General features: G+C 41.6%; 1 protein-coding gene across 1 annotated transcript in view; it reads right to left on the minus strand.

Moving 5' to 3' along the window:
• The window catches only part of LOC145414864 (PIH1 domain-containing protein 1-like), a 212,651-nt gene that overhangs the window by 60,790 nt on the left and 137,897 nt on the right, over window positions 1-13,964 (minus strand). The window contains exon 4 of the mRNA XM_080284286.1: window positions 11,388-11,534. Coding sequence (XP_080140412.1) covers window positions 11,388-11,534 — 147 coding nt within the window. The remainder of the gene's footprint in view (window positions 1-11,387; window positions 11,535-13,964) is intronic.

Consider the following 13,964-nt stretch of genomic DNA (forward strand, 5'->3'; position numbering starts at 1 on the left):
AGCCACCCCAGAAATAACCTGAAAAATATAACAGACCATCAGGAAGAAGAAGAACTGATTTGGTAAGGTGCTTCTATTGCTTAAATTAAGTGTATGTTTAGTGAATGAGCAAACAGGAAGATCTCTCTGGTGGTGGCTCCCCACTCTTATCAATCACCCCATGAAACTCCACCCTACCATCCTCAGGAGAGGGTCGTGAGTGGGAGTGTAGATGAGGGGGCAGACTCACTCCTGCTTACCCGTGGTTCACTCATTTGCAACCTGTCATTGTTGAAACGTGAGCTATCATATGGATAATTTTATGTATTACTGTACTACTATATCATTTGGTCACACCCAGGATATGCAGAAATCTGGATATTATGAACACATAAATGAGATTGCACTGTACAGTGTGTAACTTAATCATATCCTATATACAATAAATGTCCTATTATCTGGTAGCTGATTATTCAAGAGAGCCGATATTTAGGCAATTTTTGAGAAATAGTCCCATTTACAAAAATCTTTGTTCGGCAGATGTCTGGATTCATCTCGGCAGTCCGGGAAATGTTATCTGTGACTTGTAGGCCTAATGTTTCATTACACTTCTATATGTTCACTAGTTTCTATATTTTTCAGATTCAGGTATAGTACTATATTGATTACAACAGTACCATACAGTACAGTCCCCCCCCCCTGCAAATTAGCTAGGGTTACGTTCCAAGCCCCCTCACTAATTCTTGAAATTCACTCATTCTTGACGCCTTCCTGAAAATGACAATTACAAGTAATTGCGTAGCCCATGAACCACTGACACTGTAATGCATTACACATAAATAAATGATGCCTGTTAAATCAGTTTCCCAGTTGCTTTTAGCTGTAAGGCTGTAACAGCTCTTGTACTTTGATTCCTCAGCATAATGGTGGAAGGGACTGTCCTAAGTGTTTAACTAAACCTAACCTAAACAAGTTTAACTGTACCTAATAATTTAACCAAACCTAACCTAACCTAAAGTCGGAAAAATACGTAAAATAAACTGGGGGAATATGAATTGGTAAGGTCTTTCTGATGAAAGTTAAATGTACATTTAGCGCTCATTCTTTTGTTCATTTTTTTGTTTACATGTGAAAGAGAGAGTATTGATGCAAACAGTAATGTATTCCATTAACCCTTTAATAACCTCTGGCATTGAACAACCCTTTACAGTTAGTGTGAGCTATTAAAAAAAAAGAAAAAGAAAAAAAAAAGAACAATTATCGGGATGGAACAAAGGTCACTGGTATGTTTACAAGACTGCTATGATTCCAAGCAGTCAGGTGGTCGCTTAATCTCAAATGTTTTCGCCCATTTGGTAAATGCACCGTAACACTATCAATTCTTCCGTGGCTCATAGTGAATCATAGCACGGGTTTGGGAAGCTAAATAACATTGCTAGGTGCACCAGACGATTATCTTCACATCTTTAAGAAAAATAAATTGATTTCAGAAGAATGGAAGAAACTTACTCTATGTACTCAGAGAGGGATTAAATTTCTTCCACTTTCTTAAAGATGTGAAGATAATTGTCTGGCGCACCTAGCAACGTGTTATTTAGTTCCTAAACCCATGCTATTCGCCATGATTCACGGGAGAATTGATAAATTATGGTGCATTTACCAAATGGGCAAAAACATCTGAGATTACGCGACCACCTGACTGCTTGGAATCGTAGCGTAGAGTCGTGTAAACATACCAGTGACCTTCGTTCCCTTCCCATAATTGTTCACAGTTTTTTATAGCTTACACTAACTCAACATCACTGACATCGGTACTGTAAAGAGTTGTTTAATGCCGGAGGTTATTAAAGGGTTAATGGAATACATTACTGTTTGCATCAGTACTCTCTCTTTCACATGTAAACAAAAAAACGAACAAAAGAATGAGCGCTAAATGTACGTTTAACTTTCATCGGAAAGACCTTACCAATTCCCGATGTCACTAACCATGGAAAAACTGCCACTCTTCACCAGATTATGTAATTTTCGACATCAAAGTCGGTCTACTAAACTCCGTTCATTTTGTGCCCTCTGTGTAACTAAAAGGAAGGAGAAATTATAACAACATTATTATAGTCACTGCTACAAGGAAGAGAGGCTGTAATATAGTCAAAGAAAATAAAGAAATGGTGGGCTGAGTCTACCATCTCGGTTTGGGGACAGTTATTATTCTTTCCTTCCTTAAATGTCGATTAGCTTTATTTTACATCCATTTCATGTATTGGTCTATCAAAATAAAATAAACAGTGTTATGAGAAACATGTAACGATTCTTTTTTAACCCCTTAAGTGCTAATCTCATCGATCGGGCTTTTTGCACAATTTCTTAAGAGGACGAGCAACACCGATCGTACAACATCCACAAAAAACTGGCGGCAGCTGGCTCCACCCCAGCTGTGACGTAGATGGCTTCTAACCAATCAGAACTAGGTGTTGGACACACCGGAGGGGGGACCCAGGCCCATAACCAGGCAGTGGGGGGTGTACCCCCCACCTCCCTCTCGCCACGTCCTTCTACTCCACTACCTTGTTACTACCCTACCTCCCACCATTCTTACCACCACAACAACCCCTCCCACCCCCTCCTCATGCATCCCCCCCTCCCATGTGGATCCCCCCCACATCCCCCTCCCCAGTCAACTGGGGGGAGGGTATTTCCCCCCTACCCTGCCTCCATGTCCCTGTACTCCACTTTGGCCCTTCCTTTGTGTCTTGTGGTGGTCTCCTCCCATCTCTTGATCCCCATCCACCCCCTCCTGGCCTTACCAGCTCCCCCTACCCCCCCACCCCCCACCTGCACCCCCTAGCACCTCCCCGGCCTCGAATATTTTGCGTATTTTTTACACTTTATGGCACATGTTTTTGAATCATTACCTGTAATTTATTGGTGTCTGCATACAGATATCCACACCACAATTACTTTAGCTGTCTTTAGTCGAAACCCACTTGAAAAAGGCATTTTATTTTATGCCGACGCATGGAAGCATGTTGGAGCCTTCAAAACAAAATGAAACGAAACGAAAACTAGATTTGACAGCTCCGAGGGGAGGGGAGGGGGGAGGGGAGGTTAGGTGAGGGGAGGGGAGGGAAGGAGAGGAGAGAGGAGGGGAGGGAAGAGGGGAGGAGGGAGGGGAGGTTAGGCGAGGGGAGGGGGGGGAAGGAGAGGAGAGACGAAGGGAGGGGAGGGAAGGGAAGGGGATGGAGGGGACTGGAGGTTTGAAGAGGAAAGAGAAGGGGAGGATAATTTTTACTATTTATCATACTTTTATTGGGGGGTTCAGGACCTATTTCCCTTGCTAGATTTGACAGCTCGGGAGGGAGGGAAGGGGGAAGAGGAAAGGGGAGGGGAGGTTAGGCGAGGGGAAGGGGAGGGAAGGGAAGGGGAGAGAGGGGATTGGAGGCATGAGGAGAGGAGAGGAGGGAAGGATAATTTTTATTTATCACATTTATTTGGGGGTTTGTTACTATTTTTTTTTCTAAGCAAATTACAATGGTTTATAACATCTATACACACCAAAAAAAAAACTGATTTTGGTGATTTTTGTACGTATTGTTGCGAAGAAAACTGGTGCGAACAGCGTGTTTTCTTTCACGCCGGGGCCGCGACGGGTAACTATTATAAACTTTGACGGACCATAGCTCGGTAACTATTGGATCTAGGAACGTGGGGTTTGCGTTTTCAGGTGTGTAAATTCAAGCTCTATAAATCGAGCATAAAACTTTTAACCTTTGAGGAAGTCAAAAAATTGGCCTGTTTTTGCATCCTGGGGTACAGTCGAGGCTGGAGAATTGCATACCCTAGGGGTTAAGAAATATTAGCACGACACGGCTGAAGATCGTATGGTACAATTATAAACAATAACAAACTCACGTGTGTCTACTGCCCTGCTGGACCTACTGTACAAAGATCACAGAAAACCATTGCAGAGAAAATTGGACAGTTCCTAGACTGAAGTATTTCCTGAAGTCTAGAGGAATACCGTGTTCAGGGTACACCACTGGCGTGTTGTTTTGACTTTTTGTACAGTATTTTGGAGCCCTCGGCATCATCAGATTTCGGGCAGCGGTCTCGTCTCCACACAATTTCAGCTTTAAACATTGTACAATTTTCATATGAAAAACTTTGTAGATTTTCTTCAGCATTTTGGAGATGAAGCATTGTTCTTTTAGAAAGCTAAATTATATGGGCTTCAAACAAAATGTGCACCCAGAGACTTGTAAATATGTGATGAATGCTGTCACACTCGGTGTGCTTTCACGGCTTCTATAGTAACGTTTTCCTGCATTTTCTGCATTAAAGCATATCTAGGAAACTAGTATAACTACTAAAGAATAATATCATGAGGAATTTACGTACGGTATATCATTAAATTTCACGGGAGAGATTTTTAAAGATAAGCGATTTCTGTGGTCTCTGCATGAGTAGGCCGACTTCCATATTAAACTAGCTGATGATCAATGGCAACTCTTGAGTTAGTGGTGGTGGGAATTCATTTTCCTCCACTTTATTTTATGTAATTTTCTGACTTTTATTTTGTTTGAAAAAAGTACTGTATACAGTACTCACTCCAAACACATTTGTAATAATATAAGTAGTGATGACAGTGTTCATCAATACAAATGATGTACCGAGTTGGTAGGTAATATTTTGTATCATTTCGGCCATCTAGGAAGTGTTACCTGACTTGTAGGCCTACTGTGTCATTACACTTGTATATGTTCACTAATTTATATATATATTTCAGATTCAGGTATAGTACTGTATTGATTGCAGTATTGTACAGTATACAGTACTCTCTCCAAACACAGTTGTAATACCATAAGTGGTGATGACAGTGTTCACCAATATATTTAAGGTACTGAGTGGGTAGGTTTTTTTACTATACGGCAAATCCAATTTCTCGGCATCAGCCTGGTCCCGTAGACACCGAATAATAGGACTTTTACTGTATTTATCTATCTTTCTATCTATCTGTTTGTCTATACCTATCAATCTATGTATCTATTTGTCTGTCAGCCTGTCTAAAGTACCTATACCTACCATTTCTATTTATCTATCTTTCTATTTATCTATATCTACCAGTCTGTTTGTCTGTGTCTAGTAATCTATCTGTCTACCTATCTATTCATCAAGCTGTCTGTCTATCTTTCTACAGTATTCATCTATCTATATGTATATCCATTTATATACAGTATATCTATATCTGACTAAAGGCCACCCCAACTTACGAAAATAATTGGTTCCTGAAGGTCTTTCATGAGTCGTTTTTTTTCGTAAGTCCATCTTTCCTCTTGTAGACACTTTATATCAGTCATCAAGATGAAATCCTCCCCTTAAACTTCTATCAATCTTAACAGCCCCTAATTTCATGTGTGTACAGTTAATATAAACAAGCATAAATTCAATGACTGTGATATATTTACGTATACTGTACAGTACTGTACAGGATAAGTACAAGAATATGTAGAGCAGGTCTTCTTACGCTGCCTGGCAGCTGTGCAGCATCACCAACAGGGTTTATTTTTAGAGTATTTTAGTCATGGGATACAGTGTAAACACACGTGCCACATCACGCAGCTGCTCCCCTCTCTCTACTCTCTTAATTAAGTCCATGTTGGTTTCCGTTGTAACTGCATGCTGTTTTCTGCTGCTTCCACTACCAATCTCATTACTTTTCCATTTCTGAGACATGTTGGGGTAAATCCGGTCTAAATGATGAAAATCACAGCTGTATGTTACTTGTGTTGATAACAACAAAGCTCTAGGCTTCCAAGCAAGGGGAAGGTGGGAGCGTACACTCGCCATCTGTTGTGGACCATGGACTTGTACTTGGCGCACAGTTTGAATCTTTTTTTTTTTCTTTCTCTCTTTTTCTTTTTTTTTTACTACTCAAAATTATTATTTTTTTTTTTTGTATATATAGATTTTATATAAGCTGAACCTTTGTAAGTAGGGGTCTTACTGTATCTATCTACCTATCTATCATAAATAGTAACAGCCAATCCCATAGTATCCCACTTGAGATGCAGGGCCCGAGGGGCCCGAGGCTAGGCTACCACAATCCATTATATTTAACCCTTTAACCGCGGGCTTGTTTTGCTTTTTCTTGAGGCACCCGCAGGCATATTCGCGCTCCAACAGACTCTCTAAAAATATTTGCCAAAAATCAGTTATTAGTCCTAGAATATTAAAATCACATATGCTTATGGCACATACCTTCAGCTTTCTCCTGGGGTGTTTGTTGAGCCTTCGTCGAGTACCATAGGACTTGTGGAGACCTCCGAAGTTGGGTAACAAAGTCCCCACTTTACACTTCCTGACAACTTGTAATATGATTACCACAGCCTGTTATTATCACTAGAAACACTATTCTATGATTCTCAAATAGTTTGGAATCCATATTCTAAAAAAAAAAAAACACTGTGAAAGCAATGAAAATTACGAGGGCGTATGACCTTCCCACTTGCGCTAGTTCGCCGCTGGTGTTGTCATTTATTATTCATAAAAACACTCACAGTTTATATTTCTATTACTATATAACACATATATATCTACAGTCTTTATCCATAAGTTTCCTTCAGTAATAGTAGTTTATTGTCACTGTAGGGATTCAATTTCTTTCAGTAAAATACGTAGCATTCACTTTCTCGTCCTGTATACTAGCATTGAGAGCGAATGTCACTTTCACCTTAGCTCTCATAACTCATAGTATTCATACATCTATCTATCTATATACCTAGGCTGCTTCCCCCAAGGAAAGGGAGGTAGCCGAGACAGGACGACACGCTCTCCATTTACTCATCCATTCAAACACATTCATTCGCATCTTAGCCCCAAAGGGGAGAACGGACAGATCATCACCGCATCACACCGCACAAGGGTCAACTGCGCAATGCAATCAGTGACATCCGCAGCAGGGCCCGACAGCAGAACTGGTTTACCCCTGCCACATCATACATGCTAGAGTGAAACTTTCACTTTCATTACTCCTAGTATATATACTCGTATTCTTATAACACTACTCATTTACATTTCTATTTACGTTCTCTATTTTATTTACATTATTTGCATTTCTATTTTATTTACACCGTGTTATGCACTGTCACTTGAAGTAACTTATAAAACTATTTTCCACTGTTCACTTATATTTACATTCACTGCTTTCACTTGCTGTTTACAAATTATTTACACATTATTTATAATTCCACTTGCACTGTTTTACTCAACAGAAAGATCATAGTCACTCTCTTTCAATTGTCAGCCCTTTACCTCTTTCCACACGAGGTTCAGTAGGGGGTAAAGGTACAGGGCCCTTTGCACGGGGCTAAAAAGCGGCGGAAGTTAGCAGGAGCGAACAGACGTACTTTCACATTGGAAGATGACAGTGAACTGATAGGGGTGGGCAGGCGTGGCCTAACTAGGGAAATGCATTACTGCCAGCGTCAGCCTCTTGACAGCTAATATATAGCAGTGAAATGACTGGCAGGAAATCTAGACAATACATTATAAATTAGGTAGTTCCAGGTGAATGTAAATATCACTTAGGCTTCTCCCTTCCCTCCTTATATATATTTTTAGTATGAGAATAGATTATACGGCATATTTCAAGGGGAAATAAACAGCGAAAATTACCGAACGAGTGCACGTGAGGCGTTGTCAGGTGATAATTAGCCAATTCCAGGTGTATGGCACTCTCACTTACCTTATTTCTTTTTGGTATATATCATTTGGTATAAGAATAGGGCATAGGGCTTATTTCAATGGATGAAATCAGTGGAAAATTCCAGGGAAGATTTACTTAGCGTAGCACAGCCGGGCAGGCGAGAGGAGAGGGTAATGGAGGAAAGGTAGGGAGGGGAGTCAAGAACGGGGAGAAATGGCTGAATTGTCAACAATGGATGGGAGTACAGATGAGATTAGGAGTGCTGACTAGTGTTGGACATTGGCAGTACTGATAGATGATACAAGCTACCACTTGAAAGCCCAGGCGAATTCAAAATAACACAGAATTGCAAAAGTGACACCCGTGGTATGATCCCTTGGTCTCAAGCGTCACGAAAGTGACGCCCCGCGGTTAAGGGGTTCAGGGTAAATGACCAGCCTACAGTACAGTACTTTCCTTGGTGGCATTATGTGATTGAAAAACCTTCAGTCGCCTCCCGGGGATCAGACCTATGCAATGCTGTCTCTCCGACTGAGGTGTCCTAACAACTGGACCAGCAGGCACCAGGATAACACAAATCTGGAACATATCTGTCTTGGTCCCTTTTTAATTATTATTATTATTTTTTTTAACTGCTTCCTTTATAATGATTTTTTTCTGATTGTACTCTGTTTCTACCAGCCAATTTAACACTTATTAGTAGAGATACTTTGAAAAGGAGATGTTCTACATGGCAAAAAGCAACTCTTCTGCTATACTGTTTTTACTTTAACTTGGTGTAACATTGCTTTCTATCCATCTTAAATATTGCGTTGTAACAAGAGACTGATAACAGAATATGATGCTAATCATGTAGTAGTGCTATGGAGAGCATGTTGAGCCACAGTATTGTCATATCCTGCCATTCAACTACATGAAATAGCTGCAAAAGAACAAAAATCTAGGCCAAGTTAACCATCTCAGGAACTGTAAGTTTTCTATAAGTTTCTGTGACATGATCAGAGAGAATGGAGTGATGGCAGCCTCTGACCAAGCACAAAGGAAAACATTCCCATGGATTTTATTTGCCCAGGATATTGGTGATGTTGGCATAAGTTGAATACCATCATCTTTGCTGATGTTTTTAATATAAGATAAGCTAATAAAAAAAAAAAAAAAAAGAAAAAAAAAAAAAAAAAAATGGATGAGTAAAAGTTAAAAAATGCAGTAAGAATGAACAAGTTCCAGAGTGAAAACAGCTTCCGAATCTCATATTGCAATATTTTGCCTGCATTGTGCATCAGAAGAGTATATGTCTTGATGTAAATTTTCTCAAGCTTTCTAGTGGTGTTTTCAGAATTTCGATACGACCAACAGTTTTTGAGTAAATCACCAAAAATTGCGTGCACACCCTCTCCCACCACCACCACTGAAAGCTAAGAGGACACCGACTATTTGAGAGTGTTGGCCTTGAAATATACACCCTCCCCTATGACTCACCAAGGTTTGATGCACTTCATGCTAAAACAGTTTTTGGTGAATATTTTTATCAAAAATTGCCTAATCAGTATCTCTTCAACCCAAAACTGATAATGAAGCAAATTGCATCAATGATTACTCTTCAGTTCAACTCTCATATGACACAATTTGCGTCATCATTCCCTAGAGGGTTATGGTAAAAGGACTATATAAAAGGTCTCTCCTACACTGAATACCTGTTAATCATCTCATGGAAGAAGAAGAAGAAAAAAAAACATTTTCAGTACCCTGTGACTCACTCACAGCTTAATCAGGCATTAATTGGAATAAAATACAAGAGCTGGCCTGACTATGAGAGGGTTATCAAAAAGGAACACCAAAATGGGTAACATACAATACAGGCCTACCCTGATATCTGGCAGTGTTGTGTACCAGTGAGAGTGTTCAGTCAGCGAACATGTCAGATATTGAAGCAATTTTCCCCATAAGATACTGAAGAAAAGCCTGAGATGCATTCCAGGCCCAAACACAAACTCTCATATACCTTACTCAATCAACAGAGAATGACAGAGAAACACCATACGTAATGTTATTACCATATCCTTATAAACAATACTGTTGCTAAAAAATCACACATCAAACATCTCATGAAGGAAGGTAAGGTGATGAGACATGTGATGTTGAGATGCTTCAGGGCAACTGACAGCCAGGCAGGCAGCTAGCAGCACGTCAAGCAGGGGGTGGGGAAGACAGAGGGACAAGGACGGTGACAAGCAGGGGTGTGGCAGCGTGGGTGGACTGGAGGGAGAGAGGCTGGAGTGGGAGAGGGAGACAAGTGGGGGTGGGGGAAGGGAAGGGTGAGGGGATGAGGAAGAAGACAAGCAGGGGTGGAGGAGGGAACGGAGACTGGAGGGAGATAAATTGAGGTGGGGGAGGGGGAGGGGATGGGGAGGGAGACAAGTAGGGGTGGGGGAGGGCAGGGGGATGGGGAGAGGGACAAGTGGAGGTGGGGGAGGAAGACAAGTGGGGATGGGGGAGGGTGGGGGGATAGGGAGGGAGACAAGAAAGTCAAACTCCCCTACTAACCCCCTCCCCCCAGTCTCACTCACTCACTCATTCTCACACTCACTCACTCTCTGATTCACACAAACACACACACAGACACACACACACACACACACACACACACACACACACACACACACACACACACATTGCACAAAATCACCTGCACCAACAACACAACATACACTTCTCGAGAGCTCTATGGGAAAGCTCGGTCTCTGCCATGGCCTTCCTTAGGAACTCAGGGCTGTTCAGCCAGACTGCCTAGGGAACACCTACTGATACTACTACTACTACTACTACTACTACTACACACACACACACACACACACACACACACACGGGAGACAAGCAGGAGTAAGGGAGGGTGGAGGGATGGGATGGAAGACATGGCAGGCAGTGCTGAGTGTGGTGAGGGATGGAGGGAAGACCGGGAAAGCCTCATGCACCACCACATAAGTGTTCAGACACCTTCATTTCAAACCTAGGGAGAGGTCGAGTGTTCGGACTAGCGTGGATTGTGGGAATGTTCCATTTCTTTTGTTCAGTCTAGCAAATCGTCAGTTATCGATGCACCGGATCTTGAGGTATGCCTGTATAACAAAGACTTGGCATAATCCATTCCTAGCCATCCATCATGTAATATGCTGTACTTCCCCCCTCAGGCCTTAACTACTGCAACTGCATGACTGTGTGTAGTAAACAGAACAAATGCTGGATTTTAGAGAATGAACCACCAAGTCTATGAGCAAATTAGAAAAAAGGAAATCCCAACCTCGTAATTTCTGTCAATGGAAATATAGTATTTCTCCTCAACACCTTCCATTGCCACAGTCATGAAGAAGTTGATGACATTATATGAGATAAACTTTTAGTCACCTCTTGCAGACAAAACTTAGGCAAAGTTATCACTCCAACTGGGCTGTTGTAACCATTAGACCACCAAGCACTAATATGGAAACATAGCCTTGTTATCAAAACAGTGTGTGTTAGCAAGCTCCTGATAACACCTGTAACTGTTTAGCCAGTGTCTTACATTACACAGTATATCAGCAAATGATACAGAAGGGTTTGACATGTTCTATCATTATCATATGCTTTGGGTATAACTGTTAAAAAAAAGGAATCTGTCCATACCTTAGCAATGTTTTAATTATAAAAGACTTAGTGTAATCTGTCTTACCACTTGCATCCAGTGAGTGGCTGTACTTTTCCTCCAGTCCTGCAATTGCTGCCATTATGTAGAAGTTGTGGAAAAGTAGATTGTCAGATGTCTTCTCTAGAAACTGTGGGTTGATTACTATGTCATATGCCATGCACAACTGACCACCTGCAACAATATTGTTATCATTAGTTATCAATGTCCTTGTTAATATTTTATTGGCAGTATGGGTATTATTTATTTTTATCATTACAGAAAAAGTCCTCTCATTCGGCATCTGGTCATACAGTATTTCCGGTCTTTCAGCAGTTTTTATAAATACTGTAGTCCCATTACAGAAAGTTTTCTGCTCTTCCGCGACATATGCTGAGCCAATCGGCACCCGTGACAGGGTTGCCAACTCGTCGCTGGTACCCGTGCACCCATAGTTGCCAACTTTGCGTTGTTGGCACTAGATCTAGTGCTTTTCATAATAATTTAACACTTTTCATAATAACACAGAGCCAATAAATATTAGATTTTCTTCTATATCTAGTGCATTTTGAAGTCCAATTCAGCGTGAAAATTTAAACAATTCACCTGTAGCTTAGCGCATTTTAAAGATGAGCTTAGCGCTTTTGAAGATTTCTGCTTGCCAACACTGCATGCGCATTCAGCCATCATGACTCATGTGTGTCTGGCTTTGTGAGCAGGACTTTTTGAAAGTTTGGAAACTTTGTTGGGCTATTTTACGGCGCACATATGTAAATACACATAGGTAAAGATAAGTTATGTGTATTGTATCATTAACCCTACAACGCTGAACATGGGTATAATATACCCGCCGCATCTGACATTATGCGCATTTCATTGTGTTCCCGCGGACGCAGGGGACTGGGACCCCCTATAGCTTCAGCCTTCCCTGTTCCTTGACAGAGGTAGGTCACGTCACTCTGCTCTGCTCCAGATTTATTCCACAGAGCTGTGTTCAGGTATACTGTACCCATGATTAGTGAAAATAGTTAATGACGAAATCGGGTATATCATACCCGAGTTTAGTGTTAATGTAATAACCGGAACTGTAGTCTATCTATTGCCAGATGCCTCAATCCTGTTTGGGGTGGCCATACACAAATCGCCTCCAAGTCGCCCTGTCCCCTGCCATTTCACTGCCCTGCTCCCAACTCACACCCCTCTCTCTCATATACCTCTCCACCCTATCCCTCCATCTCATCCTCGGTCTCCTCCTCCCTCTTCCCCCCTCCATCTCACTCACATACACTCTCTTCGTCAGTCTTTCACCATCCATCCTCTCCACATGGCTAAACCACCTCAGTGTGTTCCTCATAACGCTTCCTATCACATCCACATCAACACCACAACGGTCCTTTATATCCTCATTCGTCAGCCTGTCTCTCCATGTGACTCCGCAGGCTCCTCTTAAATAACTCAGTTCCACTGCTCTCACTCTTGACTTGTGTCCTTCCAACAACGTCCAAGCTTCACTTCCGTACGTTAGAGTTGGTATCACAATACAGTAATCACTCCAATATCCGGATCAATAGAGCCATCGGTAGGTTCGGATATTGGTTTTGTCCGGATATTGGGCCCCAGCTTATGGACTTGTACTTACGGACCCTAACACAGAGAAACACCTATACAACTCCCTCCGGACATGCATAGCACGTATTTAACACCCAAATCACACCAATAAGGCACATAAATGACTGAAATAAATGCAATAGACACATAAAATGTGGGTTTAGAAGTATGTTCATACATTAATAAACATTCTGGTACTTATGGACTCTAACCGAACCTAACCTAACCGAACCTAACCGAACTCTGAAAAACACATTCCTACTGCACATGCATGAGGTAAGTTTAGTATGGAAAGAAGTACAGTATGACACTTTCTGGTAAGTATAGTATGGGAAAAAATACAATATGAAACATTCTGGTAAATATAGTATGGAAAATAGTACAACATGAAACATTTTGGCTACTTACAGCAAGTCCCTGGCCACCTCGATGAATAACCGCCTCCTCTCGGACTCTGACAGTAAGAACGATTTCCTGAAGCACTTGCACTACACTCTTCCTGAAGTCTTGCACTGAACTTAGTCACTAACACACAGAAGTCCGTTCTTTTCACAGTGTTCACTTTAGTCCAAATAATGTTCCATTAAATTTAAGTGTTGCACATTAACTTTTCCCAAGTTTTTTTAAGTTTCCAAAGCCAAAACAAAGAAGGTTAGTTACGTTAAATTTCTTTTCTACTTAGTCTTTTCTCCCAACTTGAAAACCTTAACACAACACACCGTTTTTTTCACTGCACAACACTCAAAATTCCCGTGTGGTCTAGTGGAGAAGTTCTTGCTGTTTATTCACTGTCAGAGCCCGAGAGTATCACTGGCAGGCGTCCAAGGGGTGCATCGGTGGGTAGTGGTGATGGCGTACCGACTACAGAAGACTCTGAAGACAGCCGCAAACTCACGTCGACGGTGACTCCACTGTAGCTGATGTGCTGGGCTGTGGCTCGGAGCATGAGGGCCTGTCTTGGGGAGGCAACGGAGTGGAACCAGGGCTTGGCACAGCGGGGTCACGGGCCTGAAAAAA

This window comes from Coenobita brevimanus, chromosome 101 (assembly GCF_032717465.1).
Source record: "Coenobita brevimanus isolate Jiangsu-jjx chromosome 101, ASM3271746v2, whole genome shotgun sequence".
Taxonomy (NCBI): Eukaryota; Metazoa; Arthropoda; class Malacostraca; order Decapoda; family Coenobitidae; genus Coenobita; species Coenobita brevimanus.